Source organism: Hyaloscypha bicolor (genome assembly GCF_002865645.1).
Source record: "Hyaloscypha bicolor E unplaced genomic scaffold K444scaffold_16, whole genome shotgun sequence".
Lineage (NCBI taxonomy): Eukaryota > Fungi > Ascomycota > Leotiomycetes > Helotiales > Hyaloscyphaceae > Hyaloscypha > Hyaloscypha bicolor.
The window spans coordinates 1,055,587-1,073,372 of record NW_020194518.1 but is presented as its reverse complement, the minus strand read 5'-3'; the positions used below and the strand labels follow the sequence as shown (position 1 = coordinate 1,073,372).

The 17,786-nt window shown below is 48.7% G+C and overlaps 4 protein-coding genes across 4 annotated transcripts; 2 read left to right on the top strand and 2 right to left on the bottom strand.

Annotated features, from left to right (window-relative positions):
- Positions 1 to 316: 316 nt before the first annotated feature.
- K444DRAFT_703202 (uncharacterized protein) lies at positions 317 to 1,078 on the top strand (the record flags this gene model as incomplete). The annotated part of the gene is made up of 2 exons (XM_024888061.1): positions 317 to 663; positions 724 to 1,078. The coding sequence occupies 2 exons, from the start codon at positions 317 to 319 to the stop codon at positions 1,073 to 1,075; spliced, it is 699 nt and encodes a 232-aa protein (XP_024742373.1).
- A 5,479-nt stretch (positions 1,079 to 6,557) lies between these two features.
- On the top strand, positions 6,558 to 9,080 carry K444DRAFT_608057 (uncharacterized protein). Its single transcript, XM_024879294.1, has 3 exons — positions 6,558 to 6,888; positions 7,014 to 7,054; positions 7,207 to 9,080. Exons 1-3 carry the CDS (start codon positions 6,788 to 6,790, stop codon positions 8,778 to 8,780), a joined length of 1,716 nt encoding a protein of 571 aa, XP_024742372.1. The 5' UTR covers positions 6,558 to 6,787; the 3' UTR covers positions 8,781 to 9,080.
- Positions 9,081 to 11,737: 2,657 nt separating this feature from the next.
- On the bottom strand, positions 11,738 to 12,359 carry K444DRAFT_659690 (uncharacterized protein; the record flags this gene model as incomplete). The annotated part of the gene is made up of 2 exons (XM_024886375.1): positions 11,870 to 12,359; positions 11,738 to 11,815 (listed from the first exon to the last, which is right to left on the bottom strand). Coding segments are annotated over exons 1-2 (219 nt in total), but the record flags the coding sequence as incomplete, so codon positions are not given.
- Positions 12,360 to 12,869: 510 nt separating this feature from the next.
- Positions 12,870 to 16,371, bottom strand: K444DRAFT_640363 (putative mannose-1-phosphate guanyltransferase; the record flags this gene model as incomplete). Its single annotated transcript, XM_024884490.1, has 4 exons — positions 12,870 to 14,090; positions 14,964 to 16,120; positions 16,190 to 16,246; positions 16,299 to 16,371. 4 exons carry the CDS (start codon positions 16,369 to 16,371, stop codon positions 12,870 to 12,872), a joined length of 2,508 nt encoding a protein of 835 aa, XP_024742370.1.
- Positions 16,372 to 17,786: the final 1,415 nt, after the last annotated feature.

Below are 17,786 nucleotides of genomic sequence, written 5' to 3'. Positions count from 1 at the left end.
CAAATAGAAAAAACGAACTAATTATTAAATAAAATCCAGAATTTAATGTATTTTTCTTAATTAAATTTAAATTCGGGCCTTTAAATTATTCATTTAAATTATTTCATATATTAGTTGTAAATAAGGTAAGAAAAAGAGTGTATTAAATATTTAAGTCTCGAAAAGCGAAGTGCCGGAAGTTATGAATTCTTCCATGCGTTATTTCATGCACTCTTTATATAGAGAGAGAGAGCTATCTATTAGAATGCGATTCATTGCTCTATTTTGGTATACAACTATTAACATATTCTGGTCAGCCAGAAAATAATTCCACAACATGCGGCTTCTTATTAGTCTCGGACTACTGCAAGTCGCTCTTTCTATAGCTGCTATTATAAAGGATATCGCAATAGATGACAAGTCTTCAATCAACGAAACCGAGTTCGAAGGTATTCTGGCCACGAACGTTGAGAGCTCTAGCCGCACCAAGAGGTTTGTTATCGCTAATGAGAGTTGGTGTAATGGCACGATACAAGGCCCCGATATAGGATTCTACAAACCCGATATGGCAGTGTGCCATTGGGCATTAGACTGTAGCTACAAAGTTTATTATATGCTGGACGGTGCACCATCGGTCTGGGTTCAAGCCTATTGCAATATTAGCTTTTATTGCAAACAACTAGCGTTCGTCAAAAGTTAGAAAGGCTCCTATGCCTTCGAAGTCGCATGTGTGCCTTCCAATAGTCTTGTGAAATGGGCCATTGGTAGTCGACAATCCGGGCAGAGTTATACTCAGTATTGCTCCAGTAAAAACACATACAACACAATCAGAACTAAGACAGCAACTTATAAGATAGTCATGAACTTTTGGGGGGAATTGGGCTTGGAGACGCAAATCCTCTATGGCAAGGTCTTGTTGAATGGAAAGAAGCTAATGGAGGGTTTCAATACGAACCAAATGGAGGTCACTTCTGCACTCGCCCCTAAGGGCACTGTTCAATACTGCGATATAGCTGGTTCCCTTGCTTTGATCGAAGGTTATGCAGAGGCAGATTTCGTAAAGTGGGGTCGATCGAATAGAAGGCGAGCGTCTTAGGAGAGGGGTGGCAGGAGGAGGGAAGAATAGGGGAAGGAGATCATTTTAACCGTATTCAAGGAATAAGAGATGGGGTTGTTGTTGTCAGAGCGGCTCGGGACAGGCATATTTTCGGCCACCTCAGAGGGTTGTTTGTCAGGATTGGGTGCTGTACAGACCATTGCGGTGCGGGTTGTTTGTGTCATGAACAAGCCGAAGCTCTTAAAGCGGCAAAGCCCAATGCAAAGCTCGCTCCACTCCGTTTATGTGTCATCAGTAATGTTAATTTGGTGGATGGCACTGTGATAGTATCTTTGAGACTACCTGGTGGATTTGCTAGCACGTGACTGTTCTGGAGTAATAAGCGGGTCCTATTCATGGTATAAATAGACTAGAGAGAATATAAGCTTATAGGTATTGTCTCGTTCTCTCTAGTAATTTGCCACGTTCGATAAAGGGTAGTAGATTAGAGTAGAAGTGGCCGAGTCGTACCAAATATAGGGAGGGGGGTTTAAAAGGAAGGGTATTTCCTCCCCTCCCAGCAAGATCCATGCAGCCCGACCCAAACGCCACCGCAATGCTGAGTGAAAAGACCAATCTCCCTCCTCCTTGCCTCAGGGTTCCGTGCTCCCTCCTCCCTCCCTCCTCAAACACAAACCCAACTCCCATTATACGACCCCGTCGTACACCCCATTGCTCCTCAACCGGAAATGCGTGGTCGCGCCCACAATAGCCAGCATCGCCGCCAGCATCAGCAATATCGCAACCACGAACAGGACGAACTTCCGCCGGCTCTCGCTCTTGTAGTTTCGCCGGGACTCGGTGTAGTTCCATTCGGATTTGGGGAGGTCAGATTGTGGCGGCATGTAGTAGATTGAGTGCGAGGAGAGAGAGCGGCGGGCCCATTTTGACTCGGGCACTTCTGGGGTGGGGGCAGAGAGGTATTGTGGTTGTGGTGCGGGGATGTGTGGGAGTAGTTGGTCGAGGATGAGGTTTGATTGTGAGTGTGAATGCGAGTGTGCTTGTGAAATATGGTACGCTGGCGGTGGGAACGTCGGTAACTGTTGACTGTTAATATAGCGCTCCAGATTTTCGGGGGTAGGGGTCGCTAACCGAGTGATCCATTTCCTCTCACTGTCTGTGCTGAAAGTCAATTCGAATTTCAACCCACAGCACCACAATTTCTCTTTGAATTCAAAATATATCTTGAAAACAATTGGATGCGGAATATGGTCAAACAGATACGCATGACTTTTCTCATCATTTCAAAGGCAAGCATGTGCGATTAAGTATCCTTCTCGTAAACTCCTCCACTCTCGCGCCGCATGCGGCCGTGGCTGAGAATTCTCACCACCAACCATGGGCCACTGGTCCGCAGTCAAGGAGCGCAGCCCGCCAACCCAACCACAACCGTGCATTTACGCCACGAGACTGCGGATGGGGTAAATTCGGGTCTGATGGATTGGGAATGTTCGGATTCAGCCTCGGGGCCGCTTGCACGGTTATGAGGATGGGATAAGGCTGAGCTGCGTCCGTGCTCGTACCTAGGTACACCGAGAATAGGTGTTTTCATGGCTATTTTGGAGGGGGATTTGACGTGAGTAGGTGAGCGAGGTCTGTTTTTGTCATCAAGGGCTATTTCGGAAAATTTGGGTCCCAAGTGGAGAGTTGAGGATTCATCATGATTTGATTTGATTTTTAAACTGTAGTAACCTGGAAGTGCTTGTCTTCGCTTTGGTGAAGTCGTCAATTAATTGAGCGTCGTGGCGAAACAAGATCTTGAAGCCATTTTTCATAGCTTTTAGTAATTTTTGCAAGCGCATTTATACCTACTACAGAATATCGGCGCTTGCATCCAGAAACATTTGAGTTCTCGAGAGTGCAGCGCCTTGCGACTGGGTCTTGATTCTGGTTGCAGAATGTTGTTGTTGATTTCGGAATTCTCGGTCTCCGAAGGAAGGCCTTCAGAAACGCGACCGGACAAATAAGACAGCTAAGCCTGCCCGCCATAGACTCATATGACATTCCCAACATGTACGCTTACGCTGTGCCTCGTTGCCTCGGTGTTGCAAGATTTCGGGACTGGTCGTGTGCTTCCCGCCGTGCTGGTGCAATGGGGTCGATGTCAACCCCACGATCGGCAACTTCCATGAACCCTTCTAGACGCCTTACCGTATTTCCAAGGGAAGGTATGCATCGTGTGGCCTTTTAGAATTGTTCCTTGGGCAGGAAAATTGGCAATCCCACTGTTTCGACAAAGTATCGAAGCGATATGAGTGTTGTGGTGTGGAAAGGAGCTGCGCCAATGGCCTAGACGGTCAGAAGGTAAGGAGGCTGCATCACTGCAATATTCTTCCAAGCGACTCTAGACTAGCGTAGCCTCATTTCGTAGACGTGATTGTAGATGTTGAGTGTTTGATGGCTCGAATAAGGATGTGATATTCGTGATCTCGTCCTGAGTATCAAGAGAACTATGCTCCTCGACTGGGAAAGTTAGGCTAAGACTTATTGCAAATGCTAGAGAGAAGGTACTGTTACCTATAAAGAGGCAATTGAACATTGCCTAGGATAATTCTCTAATTCACTTACCCCCTGGGGTGAAGTCTCTCTCGACGCTGGCGACATTTCAATGCCTTTCGCCGTCGCTTTGTATCGAGTCACAATTTTGAGGAATGAAGAGCAGTCTTTCCAAAAGTACGAAGTAGTAGCTTTGAACAAGAGTTTCGAAAGATTTTGAAGCCGACGAGCTTTCATTTTTTTTCTCGAAAGGAGTTTCGATCTCGTCTTAGTCAGGAGGAGCCGGGATGGGAAACTGCCGCTTGGAAAAACGATTCAGAGACAAGAGATCCCGTCAAACATGAAAGAGGGATTTATTTTTGTGGCTTGCGAAGTCAACACCTTCCAAGACGGACTTTTCCCAGCACACACACAAAGCAAATTCCAACAACTCCTCGTTCATGCGAAGAGCCGTTGCAGGGCCGGCTTCTCCTGAGTGACCACCTTGATATGTCCGATATGTCGGCATTTAGCAAGCACGCAATCCTGTGGGTCAGGGTATCGCTCGTATCTAAGTTCTTTTTTTTATGCTTCGGGGAGAGCGCAGCTATTCCCTTTCTGGTTAGTCAAGACGGTAGATCCCGCAGCCCCGCTGAGGTTAAGTAAGCGAGAACTCCCCCTTTTCCGAATTTCCGCGCTCTTCGTATATGCACTATGCGATCTTGCATAAAGCCAACGGTGCAAGAATAATGAATACGAGTGTCTTCGGGGTTTGTTTTTCTCGTTGAAGGTGCGCAATTTTGATCGATAGGAGGATATACTCACCGCCACTGTCTCGCTTCCCCCATTCAATGATCAACGCCACATTGTCGGTTTCTACTGGTAGTTGCGCAATATCACGTTACACCACGCTTAATTTTTCGTGAAGTTGCTCGGCGCTCAAGGCGTTCCTCGCCACAGGCCTGCTCGACCTATTTTCACACTACAGATTCGCCAGGGCGTAACAATGGACGGGACGGATAGTAGGCTTCGCAATGTTGCCATCTTTTCAGAAGCCATTAATGCCATACAGGAAAGGTAGGAACCAGTCTCGTTGAGTTTAGGGCAACGACTTTTTGGTCTTAATTAGTAGCTGGGGCAGGGAGTTTGTTTCCTTTGCTAGTGGTATTTTGTTGCCTTTTAATTTCCTCTACTCTCCTGAGGAGAGCGCACTACACCTGTCCGCCTTCCTGTGGAGCGGAGATCTCCACTGAACTGCTCGTTGTACTTTTGTGATCCCAACACAGAACCTTTGGCAGCTGATAGAGTATAGAATACCAAAAATTAAAAATTAAAAGTTAAAAATTAATACAAAATAATAACTATTATTGTCATTGAGCGTCGGCTCGCCAAGCCGACCCAAGCCGCAGCACTTTAACTCCACAGACAACGTCTTTTGACGACGTGTTCTTGGGCCGCGACGACCCAGGGGGCTGGGAAATGACAGGGCTGAGTATGAGATGTGGCTAATAAGTGGTGCCAAGAGACGCGCCTGCGACTAGGCGTTTTATCGGTGTGGCTCCTCCCATCAGCCTTAACTTGCAGTTGAAATGAAACATCGCGAACAGAAACAGAGAGATACTCCGTACACTCACGGATCTATCTCCTGGAAGACGCGAGTACCCATCTGTAAAATAATGGGAGTCAAAAGCAGCAAGTGGAGGTCCACATTTCATGTGCCTCGAGAATGAAATTGATTGAGGTACTTTGTCATCGGAAGCAGTCATAAATCATTTTGAAATGCTCACTGAACAACCATCAACGCAAGTTCATAGGGTTACATCGTCTTGAAGAACCTCAATTGAGAGAGTGGGGGGAAGTCTTACGCCAAAACCTCATTGGTCTCGGAACGAAGTACGTACCAAGCGCTGCTCAATGCCGAGTCCCATCACCGCCGATTCGGAGTTTGACGGTGGCCCGAAAACTGCTGTCCTGCGAAACCCGACGGCCCGGGAAACAAAGGCCGACCAAGTTTCCAAGCCGCGCGATTTTGGCAGTGGAGGTGGCGTGAAGTCAAGGAAGGTCTAAGAGAAAGTATGCAAAGTGATTATTGAAGAGAGGCTTTCATGCAAAGATGCTCTGCATTCAACACGGGGATGCCGGGGAAGAGCTCCGGCCTCGTCATTTTGAAGGGAAGGTGCGGTTTGAGACAAGCGGAAATTACACGATTCCAAATGCCTTCTCTGAACTCCATTTCGAGAATCTCAGGCTCGGGGCCCCGGGCGACCAGTAGGCGGGGTTGGAAGATTTGCTTCTTTCCAGGCAACGCGGCTAAAACTGCCATGTACTCCACGCGGCCGGGACATGACTCTATATTTGTATTACCAGCTGAAAACCAGACGTTGTTCGTATAGAGCCAACTTGAAACACCTGACGCTGCGTACCTGCATACCTCTTGAACTCTAAGTTGGAATTGTGTCAGGTCGTCTTGCGAGCAGTCAATTTTTCGATTTTCCACTTCGTATCCTCCCACGTCTATTTACAGCGCATTAGCAGCTTCCAATCAACAGCGGTAAATGATCGACAATCCAGCTTTTGAGGGAGATACCTGGTCATCAACGACGCCGGATTAGAGTTTAGCTTGCCTTCTTTGGGCCACTTCTAGAAACAAGATAACGCTTCTCCCCTGATTGTGGCTAAGGGCCCGTTGACCCTTTGGCCCCTTTCCCAGTGGGCCGACCTCTCAGCCGGGCCGACCGACGGTTGCCACAACGCGCCGCTAGTGCGGGGAACCGTTCAAACAGCCAGTAGGCTTCGGAAGCTGGCTTGGAGATTGACGTCCGTTCGTCCACGTGAGAGCGGTCGGCAAGGCATGCGCCCGGTATGCAATCGCCGAGGCGCACGCCATGTCTGCCCTGCCCTGCCGTGCGTGCGTGCCTGCCTGCCTGCCCGCCCGCGCTGCCTGCCCTGCATGCGTTGCCGACTTTACGCGTGCTCCTGGGTTCACCCACACCAGTGGGCCACATCAGTGGGCCACATCAGTGGGCCACATCAGTGGGAAACACCACGACCATTGACTGCTCGCTGAGGTAAACATCGTACCAGTAAAGCCCCTATCGCTCTTCACCGTGGTGAATCAACCGGAAGTTAAATCTCCTGGTCCTGCCCGGTGATGTTGCGCGTGTTCATCTCGAGCCTCAAGCCTCGAGCCGAACTTCGTCGCATCAGACTCTGTGGCACCACGTTTCCAATGAAAAAATGGCCACTGCTGGCTCCAGCCTGGTACATAGACAACGCGCAAAGTATCAGAGATCACGGGCAGTCAAATCGAGGGTTCGCTCGGGCTGCGTGACATGTGAGTCTCCCTCTCTGTATCTGAACAGACACTCGGTACTTGTCAGGAAAGGCTAACCGATATCTAGGCAAGTGCGTATTGAAGCTGGGGCCAATTTCAATCTACCCCTTGACTGACGACCTCTTGCAGGATAAGACACGTTAAGTGCGACGAAAAAAAACCAGTTTGCGGTTCGAGCTCCCCGATTCTCTCATCTACCTGCTCTTGAAATGCTCTTCTCTCCTGCTCAGCACCCCCCAAACACCTCGCAAAGGGGCCTTTTTCTTCAACTTCACCAAAAGGCACCCTGAAATGGGAGAATACTGACTGTTCCACCTTCCAGACAGATGTGCAAACGCCGGCTATGAGTGTGATGGATATTGCTATAACACTCTTGCACGAAAATCTTCATCGAATCCGTTTCAACCTGCTGGAGCCAACATCAAGAACCCGCGTGTCCCCATACCAAGAGCAAAGAGTCTTAGCAACTCCGAACTTATCGTACAACCATCAGCAGGCCCAAGATTCGAGTCCGAGATGGAGCATCGATGCTTCCTCGTCTTCCAGGAAAACGCCGCTTCCCAGCTATCAGGATACTATGAGTCTTCAGTATGGGATCGCGTCGTCCTTCAGGCCTGTCATGAGGAACAATGGGCCAGGAAGGTAGTTGTGGCTATCGGAGCACTCCATCACCATCGGACACTAAGCACCGAGCCCGCTCGTGGACCTGGAGAGAGAGAGAGGGAGAGAAAGAGTCACTACCTCTTCGCACTGCAACAGTACGGAACGGCACTGGGACAATTAAGAACCATCGCAGGACAACAACTTCAATCAGAACCTCGACTTCGACACGCCTTGATCGCAGCCCTTCTTACAACATGCTTCGAAACTTACATCGGCGATCAAGACGGAGCTATCGCGCAGGCGAAAGTCGGCATAGACCTCCTGCTCAAGTGGACTAAACAAAAAGATCCTGAAAACGACTCGTTGGATGAGTGGTCTCGTATCCGGCGCGCGGCAGCTCGATCTCCTTACCTAGACGAGGGTCTTCTAAGTGCATTCCAACGGCTTGACTATCATGTCCTACTATGCAGAGGCGCTGAACCTGGCCGGGATCACCCTCAATCGTATCCTTCCGCCTACCAGCCGTTTACATCCGTCCACGAAGCCTGCGACTTCTGGGATCTAGTAATGCGCCGAATCCTATACTTTTCCTCCGTCGGCGGGGCCATGGTGCAACCTTATCCGGAAGACGACAATACCACTACAAGTCGAATAAAGGGGAAAGTCCACCCAAATCCTGTGGCCATCGAGCAATACAACTTCAGGACAGCATCGGAGCAGTTCTTTCGCTATTTCGATCCCGTTTTCAAAGACTCTCGACAGAGACCGGGAACGAAGGAATACATGCTTGCCAACCTCGTCATGATCAGAGCGTTAATCTGCCGTTCTAACCTCTCTCAACGGCCGGTCGAAAGCGAGATGCACACTGATACCTTCTTAAGAGACTACATGCTCATGATCGGGCTTGCCCGCGACCTGATCGACAACGCAAATAGCACGCCAAAGAAAGCAATTTTCAACTTCGAAATAACCTTGGGCATTTCTATCTTTCATATTGCGTCTGCATGCCGGGATCCAAAAGTTCGCAGGTTAGCTATCGGCCTGTTGAACCAATTCCCAAATCCCGTAGCATGGTATGATACAGAGGTAGCCGCGAAAATTGTGATGTGGATAATGCAGAAGGAAGAGGAAGGCATGGTGAACGGATTCATACCCGAAGGAGCAAGGTTAAAACTCCACAAGCATGAAACGGGACCACACAAGCAATTCGCCAATCTTTACATCTCGAAACATGTTTGGAAAGATGGAGTTGCAGCAAGAGAAATGGTTCCTGAAGTGCGGATACCATTGTAACATGCTTCCAGAGTATTGGTGTTGTGGACAGGATGTTTGCGGGCTGGTTTTTTGGAGAATTGGGCGTTGTTGCACGTCACTCTGACACGAGAGGGTTGAGCATTTACACTGGGGGTAATTGAATTCAATATGACGGCGTAACGCATTGGGTGGGCAGAAGTATTCGGAGGAGCGAAGGAGAATACTTTGGAGCAGTTCTTGTGGCATGGCTTGGACCAAAAAGGATTCCCTCTGTTTCTCTTTAATGATGTGTAACGAACTTAAAAGCTTAAATATGGATAATTCCAGATGATTTCCGAGTTTTGAGATATGACGCGAAACTGGTGGCTACTAAATTCTCTGCACAGACTGGAGTGGCAAATTCCCACAAAGAAGCCGGGATCTTCCTTGGAAAATGTTACCACTGAGTACCTTAATTGCTGCATGTCAGTCAACCATTTGTGGAAAGAGAGTCGGTAGTGGAACAGAGTTGTACTTGAAATGATCGGCGAAAACAGGTAAAGAGCAGCTCTGCATTGTGTGGTGAGCTTTGTGTAACTTTTGTGCCCTGGTGAGAATACCACATTTTATCTTTCCTTCGGGCCACTAAAGTGGTCGTGTTAGTTCAGTGATCTGTTCGGTGTCAAGTTTTCGTTCGTCGTGTCTGTAGGCAGGATTTGGCTCTGGTCAGTCTCGAGGAATCTCGGATTCTACGCTGGCTTCTTCTGCCTCCCCAGTTACTTCAAGCTCGTGGTAAACGTCTGGCTCTCTTGAATCATTTCCGTGGGATACTTCTCAGACATTTCATGACCATTATGAAAGCCCTGGCGCGCATCTTTGGTCCGACCCCCTTCTACTTATGACCAGACCACAATTTTAGGGTTCGCTTTTCGGCGTACTAGAAGGCTTCCACACACATAAGGATCACTAGATTTCTGGGTTCAACCGGGTGGGTGCCCGTGTCCGGTGATCGATGTGTGGCTGGTATAGCGGTAGTTCCTGGTGCTGTTGATTAAATGGGTATGTGGAAGACGGAGGAAATTTGATGGCTTTGGTTTTGACTTTCGCGATGAGGTAATAGTACACTGAGGTTTCTGCTGTGTGCGACTCGCTTTTGATATGGGAGAGGGTGATCTGACACGAGGGTGTGTTTTAACCAGCAGTCTCTCAAGTGTTGGGACTTTCGGTTTCCAAGATAATGGATTCGGTTGATTAAGACTCTTGTGTCAAGAGCGTGGATGTTGGCAATTTAATGTCCGATCGGAAGGAGTCAGAGCCGTCAGAAGGGTGTTGGCAGCTATGTTGAGGATGAAAAGATCACTCCATATCAGTAGAGCTACTCCGCCATAGGGAGGGATGGCTTAATTAAGGATTTACTTGACCATTATTATATAACTAAATATAATGGCATATTGACTATTATGCATTATATTAAATGGCTCTACGGGGTACAGTTCCCATTTAGGCTATCCTCTTATTCTAACTAATAGTATTACCAGAAGCAGGCCTAATAAGCATGCAAATTCTCATAATTTTAATACTCTCCTTCCTAACCAATACTCATAACTTATTACTTAATTAAAAGGACGATTAGGTTGAGAATAATATAGTTAACGAGGACGACAACGAAGCAGACTGGACAGATATTAATGCTTTTAATAAAGAAATCCTAGCTACTGAAGGAGACGTCGAGAAAGCCTAAATATATATTCTGACGCTTTATAAGCTGTCTGATTTTGCTCTCATGTAACTATGTTTTGCATTAAAAGTACTAATTATACATCAATTATGCATATAAAATTTGGCTTGATGGTTATTATATAATTATGGCTAGACCATTATTGAATTAATCAAATCATTAAATTTAATGCAACCATACTCTGCTGATTCCAACCAGGGGTGAACTGATGAATTGACCTGAACCCGCTCTCAATTCTCAAAGTCGGAGCCAGTTTGGCATTCGTCGCCTCTGCGACAGAAATCCCTTTCCATTACCCTTCAAATTCTTCGAGGGCAGCCTATGAAGACTCAACACCTCCCCGTGGTGCAGGCTGTTAACCTGTGTCTCTCCGGAGCACAGGGCCAGGATTGAGTCAAATTGACCTGCTACCCCCTTGCACACAGCATACCCATCGATCCTCTGGGCATCGAAGCTTTTCATGCGCCCCGTCCCCTCGAGTAACGACGAATATTGCACCTCATCCCACACTCGACGTTAGAAAGCGGTACCCTGCTTAGTGAATCGATACCAAGATACGAAACACAACCTCCAAAGAGCGCCTCGCACAGAGTCGGCCTCCGAACACGGCTATAACACGGAGGGGCAGGAATAGGTTCTAGCCTACGGTCACATACGGGCAAGCGGAGAGGAAAGGCAGGACTCGGAGGAGGGTTCCCGGAGTAGAGGAGATTATGAGGAGGCTGCACCCCACTGGGAAGAGGGTAAAGGGGACAGGAAGAAGAAACTGTGTTCGGCACAAGCTACAGATGGAACCTCTCTGAGTAGTTCTCAGTTGCTAAGTATAGGAACTGCCTAGCTAAGGTTTCCGCGGTTTTCCTTAGCTCTGGGGTATAAACCAGGGTTAGTACGCCCGACGGAGCATGTTCCCAAATGGGGGTCAGTTTGGTCACTATACACGGAAGGCACATCTATGTAAGGGAGGATTGCTGTGTACGACTTTGCTATAAAGTCGCATTGTTGCACATAGTCGTGTCTTACGTGCTAAATAGGCGATAAAGGACAATAAACTGGAATTCGAAGAAGAAAAATTTGTTCGAGGCCTGCGGAGTCTGTTGGCGAGTAAAGGGCCAGATGGATGCTTGAGGCTTGGTGTTTTGTCAGACACATCGTCTTCGTCCTTTTCAATTGCACCGAGCCCGATGTCCACTGGTGATAGTGTCCTTGCTGGCTTGCAGGTCGCCGAGCATTGCATCTTCCTCAAAAGGGTGCCGTACTTTATCTTGGAACCCCGAGGAATGTACTTATGTGTGTGACCACACAGAGCGAAGGTGGCAGCCCGAATGTATGTCGAATCAGGCGTACAATCAGATTTGGCCTGGAATCTTGTCAGCCGAGTTCGATCACTGGACACCCTTCCAAAAGGACATACCTCACTTCCAATTCTCTCCCTCTCTCCCTGTCAAACATCTCTCTCTCCTTCTCAAACATCTCTCTCTCCTTGTCAAACATCTCTCTCTCCTTGTCAAACATCTCCCTCTCCCTGTCAAAAATCTCTCTCTCCCTGTCAAACATCTCTCTCTCTCTCTTCTCCTTCCTCTCTCACACAACGCACCTCAAATCCGCCGTACACCACCCCACTTAGCAAGAAACCATCACTGGCCCTCGCAGTTTCAGTACAGGTACTAATAGAAGTCTCCCACTCCACGTTTCGCAGCCTTTGAAAGACGTGTTAGGGCTGCGGTTCACACCTCTCAAAATTGAAGGTGGAGTGTTCGGGATGGAGCGTGAATGAGTATGTGACTTTTGAGGAGGCGATGCTCTGCAGGACAGGGTGTGATTTGGATGAGGTGACGCGGTGCTCGAGATGAGGCTGGCATTGACTTGGGTGGGGTTTGGCTGATGAGAGAAATACGCCGTCGATGAGTTGACGTGAAAAGTGATGATGGATGTCGAGAGGAAGAGAAAGTTGGAGAACAGAAGAGATAAAATTGTTGGCGGGTTGCATGGGTAATTTTGCCGCCCTTGAGGAAGTCGCGATCCTTCATTCTTGGAAGTGATGTGGGTGGAGTACTGAATTAAGGGGGAAGGAGCGAGGTGGACGCATCACGTGCTGTCAGATCAATTCCCTGATATGTAAACAAAAAATGCATCAATGGTGATGATTTTACTTGGGGCCGGTTGATTAGGTCAAGGAATGGTGCTCATATTTCTCCTTCGCATCAAAACAGAAATTTCAGCAACATCAATGTTCCAGCAGGCAGTGAGTCTAGTGACTCTAGTCAGTAGGAAGGCGCCTGCTTCTCGGCATATGACTCCCCAGCAGAAGATACGATTGATGGTAAACAAGTATTCTATTTCGTCTCTATAAAAAAGGAAGTACTCCCATTCTAGAAAATCTTTCTCTTCTCTAAGTCTCTTCTCTTGTCGTGTCACTTCTTTGGCGCTCCCGGGCGTCCTCCGAACCCCCATCTTATCTGGTTTGCAACATTGATCTGGATGCCCAAATCCTCAGCCCAATCCCAAACGAGTCCGGGGTTCTTCTGAAACATGCGTCCAGCTGCAATCAAATCCAGTTCCTCGCTCCCCATACTCTGCTCCCCCTCCCCACTGATAATCGCCTGTGCCTGCTTGCCACTCGTGATCGTTCCCACCGCACTAACAAGCAGCTTATCTCCCACGGCCTTCTTGATCGTCTTCGCAAATCCAGCTTGGTATCCCGGGCCTCCCTTGATTTTCTGTCCAGGGCTGTTGCCACCAGACGAGACGTCGAGTAAATCGACACCTTTCTCCGATAACAGAGAGGCTAGCTTCGCCGACTCTTCCACAGTCCAAGACTCCTTCCCGCTATACTCAAGCCAGTCCGACGCACTGAGCCTCAAGAACAATGGCATGCTCTCCGGCATCTCCTTCCTCGAAACTTCCACAATCTCCAGTGTAAGACGCACTCGATTTTCGAAACTGCCTCCATACCTATCAGTCCGTTTATTGCTGACCGGACTCAAGAAGCTATGCAGCAGATAACCATGAGCGTTGTGGATTTCAATCACATCAAAGCCTGCCTTAACCGCCCTCTTAACCGCTGCCCCCCAAGCCTTCTTCAGCTCCTCAATATCGTCCAACGACAGTTCTTTCGGCGTGGCATGCTCCTCGTTATAGGGAACCGCACTCGGTCCCCTAACATTGCTCGGCCAACCTCCAACCTCCTCCGTCGCCAAAACATCCATACCCAGCCAAGGCGCGACCGTGCTCGCTTTCCTTCCCGCATGCGCGATCTGGATAGCAATCTTCTGGTTCTGGGAATGGGCGAACTCGACGATTCTTCGGAGGCCATATTCGCCTTCTACGTGCTTGTCGCTCCAGATACCGGAGTCCTGAGGCGTGATCCTCCCTTCGGGAAGAATGGCAGTAGCTTCGATCATCGTTAGGCCCGGACCCCGCGAGATGATACCGCCGAGGTGAGCCATATGCCAAGGCGTCAAATGCCCATCTTGAGCTGAATACTGGCATAATGGAGATAACATGATGCGATTTTGGAGCGTCAAACCTCGGATTTTGAGAGGTTGGAAGAGTTTTGGGATAGGCTTGCCATCTGGTTGAGGATCTGATGCAGTACCAGAGGGGGGCTCTTGGGCAGGCGTGAAGTAGGGAATCTGGATTGCATTAGTGAAGCCATTGGGGGAAGGGGGAGGAGACATACACCTGGTGCGGCTTTGTTGGGTATTCCTTCACGGTGGGTTGTCTGCCCGTTGGATTGGGGGAGGGCGTGGTGGGTTGACATTTTGAGGTTAATTGAAAGATGGCAAGCAGGACGAGGTGCTGAAACGTCAATTGATGAAGGGGAACAAGTGAAAAGTGAACGGTTGCTGCAGGCCGGTTGAATCTATAAGTACCTTACAGGCCGATGGCGTCACTGGAAAATAGTATAGCAGATGGCTGATTTCACCAACGCTCAAAGAGACTCGGCAAATTTGAAGGAAGTCTCATGAAACTACACTTATAGACTGATTTGAAATCCTAAATCGCAATGCAAGCTTAAGTTTCGAGCTCGATTTATAAGCTGAAAAGAAAAATGTCGAGATATTCCAGGACATGCCCCGCGGGAAGGCGTGGCAGTGTAACCTGAATTGGAAAACAGTGGGCATCCCTACCTTATCCCCGAACCGAGAAATGTCCGAACGGTGAAGTCGAGTCATGAGAGTATTGATAATTTAATAATAAAGTATGCACTTGCACAGGAAAATTTGAAGTGCACATAACGATCTGTGGATGAACGAGCAGCCGCATTCGCATTAGAATGCTATTCGTCTATGTGAAAAAACTTTTGGAGGTGTGCTTCCTGTCAAAATATGCTTCTGACCAGTAACCCTCAAAAGCTTGCCCAAAAACAACCGCGTATTATTAATACGGTCTCTCCATACACGCTCACGATATCCGGAAGAGTGACTACATGATCACTTCATTGGCAACATCCTAGTTCTGTCAGCAGAGTACAGAGTGTTAACTATAAGGTGTGGAAATCTTACCCTCTTCAATTCTTTGAATGGCAGGCAGACGCAGTTCTGCACTCTAACCTCATCACCAACACCGCATTCCTTTCCAAGGATAGTGATGCTCTGAACTTTGACTCCGTTCTTCACGATGCTTGTTGTGTGACTGTTGACAGGTGTGGGTGTGCCCTCAACGCGAGCCCAAGCACCGACCCTGCTGTTCCAGCCAATGATGGCATACAGAATGCAAGCATCGTGCTTGATCTCTACATCCTCCAGCACAATTGCTTCCTTAATTCTGACACCAGCGCCGACTGTGACTCGAGGGCCAATTGAGACATTCGGCCCAAGCTTAGCTGTGGGATCGACGTGTGCGGTTGGGTGGATGAAGACAGGAGGGAGGATGTTTGCAGATGGCTTGGCTAATTCCTTAGATCCAGTTTGCATCGCCTTCTGCAGATAGAGAGCATTGGCTGGAACGGCTGAACCTGCTGTCTTGATCTGTCTCCAGAAATCCTTGGTCTCGTAGACGAAGAATTGCTTGCTATCTGCCAAATCACTCAATATGTCCTGTTCCAACCGCAACACTTCGTTCTTAGTCTCTTCGTCATCGTCTTGGAAATAGGAGGATTCGAGATTCTCGGAGGAGGGGTAAGAGACGAGTCGAGGTCGGTCGGTCCGCTTCTTGATCGCGCTTCGAATGGAGGGGAAGATGCATTCGGTAGAGAAGAGGTAGACACCGCAGTTAATGAGGTTCGAAATATGTGATTCGGGCTTTTCGACGTAGTGGAGAACTCGGCGGGTGTGGGCGTCCGAGACAATGCATCCAAAGTTACTGGCAGCATCCTCACTGACCCGCGTGCCAAGGATGACAGCCTCTGCATCCTTATCCTCAAAGAGCTTGAGCATATCATTCAGTGGGAATGAGCAGCAGACATCCGCATTGAGGACGAAGAAGCGTTCAGGCTTGCCTTTCAGAATGGCATCGCGGAAATGGTAGAGTCCTCCAGCAGTGCCCAGCGCTTGGTATTCGCGCAGGTATACAATCTTGATTTGTGGAAATTCCGTCGAGGCGTCTTTGATGAAGTCGCGGAAGACAGATTCATCGTAGTATCCGATCATGCATACTTCTTGAATGTGGGGAACCTTTGCGATGGCGGTGAGGCAGTGCCAGATGATGGGATGGCCAGCAACTTCGAAGAGGGGCTGCAAGCAGGTTGTTAGAAATTGCCTCTCTTTGGCAGATTAAGGAAGTCTCTCACCTTTGGCAGATCCAGGGACAATGGCCTGAATCGAGTTCCTCTTGAGGGGCCACCAACCTGTTTCCTCCAGTCAACGTTGCCCCTTTTAAGACGTTTTCATTGCAGAAACCCACCAGAATAACAGCCTTTGTCGCAGCAGATGCGCCATTCGCCTTATCTCGGTGAGGGATCTGGAGAGACATTGCGATAAGGTTTGGAGATGTGGTTTTGTGTGATCTGGCTGGAAATGCAAATGGCAACTTGACCTCGTGAACTTCTTGATCATGGCGCGGAACAAGCCGCCAGATTGCATTTCTCCTGACAGGGATTCCACACCAATGAAGCGATCACGTGAAGGCCAATGCGAGAAAGACAGAAATGGCCATGAAGCTTCAATCTTCTTCTTGCTCTCATTCTGCTCTTCGTCCTGATGTGATATGTGAGCGCAAGGCCCGGGTCTGGACATCGCGTTCATGATTGGAGCCCTTATATGTCGTGTGTCACGCACTCAGTTAGATAAAAGGACAGATCACGGAGTTTGCTGTGCGAGTGCCAGCCATTCACGAGGGGAGGCCCATTTACGACCAGGACTCAAGTGAGTTTGCACAGAGACAGCCCCCGTCAATTGTTTCCTATTCAGATGTGTGTGGCAAATGATGGCGACCGTGCGAGGGTCTAAGAATCAGGCTAAGCCAGCCATTTCATTGCTCCTACAGTCGTGGTGAAGTTTTTCACGTAGAGTTGTGAGTCTTGCGTACAAAATGGGTGCAGTCGGCTGGTGGTGTTGTGAAAGTTTGCTCACTTGAGGTGCAAGCCCTCTGCGACACACCGCCCCTCTTCTGCAGGCCCTAGCTGCCCCGTCTCATTTTCAGGTCGATCAAGGTTCCTCATATCTCTCCCGAGCGCTCACGTTTACAGATGCGCTTTTGCTGGGCCTCCCGGCAAAGGCTCATCCTCGCTTGTTCTTTGTAGAGAGCCACGAGGGAAGCAACGAGAAATTGAGAAGAAGCATCTCCCGATCGACGGGCCAGGACCGCAGATGAAGACCACGCGTGTTTCCAATTGGGTATCGCATCCCATTCTCATGCATGCACTTTACGCGTTTGCCTTCCTTGATTAAAAAGGGAATTAATTGGGTTGAAATCAATGAATTGGCCGCGATGATCTGCCAGCCGGCTCTCGCGTTTCTGGGGCAAGTATAAAGTGAAGTTCCGGCCTCAAGAAGAAGATGCTGCGCTGTGACATGCCTTGGTTTTTGTTAGGCACTCGCTGCGATATTCACTAAGCAACCACATTTTCTCCTCTTCCCACCGAGTCAACTCCTTGCCGAGTTTGCTTTCCTATCATACATCAGCCCACTACCGGATTCACTTTACGCCTGCCCTCATTGTCGAATCGGGCTCACTTTGTCTGCCCACCCCTCGCTTAATTCGCTTTTGCGTATCTTTACTTTATCTGGCGACCTCAATTCAACTCCAACCTCCTCCTTCCACTTCCGCCGTCGTCGTCTTCCTTCCCCACCACCATTGCCCTCGTTTCTCGAATATTCGAGAGTCTTTGCTTCTATCTCTTGCGATTACGACTCGCTCTTTCTCTTCTGCCATCGTCACTGCCGACC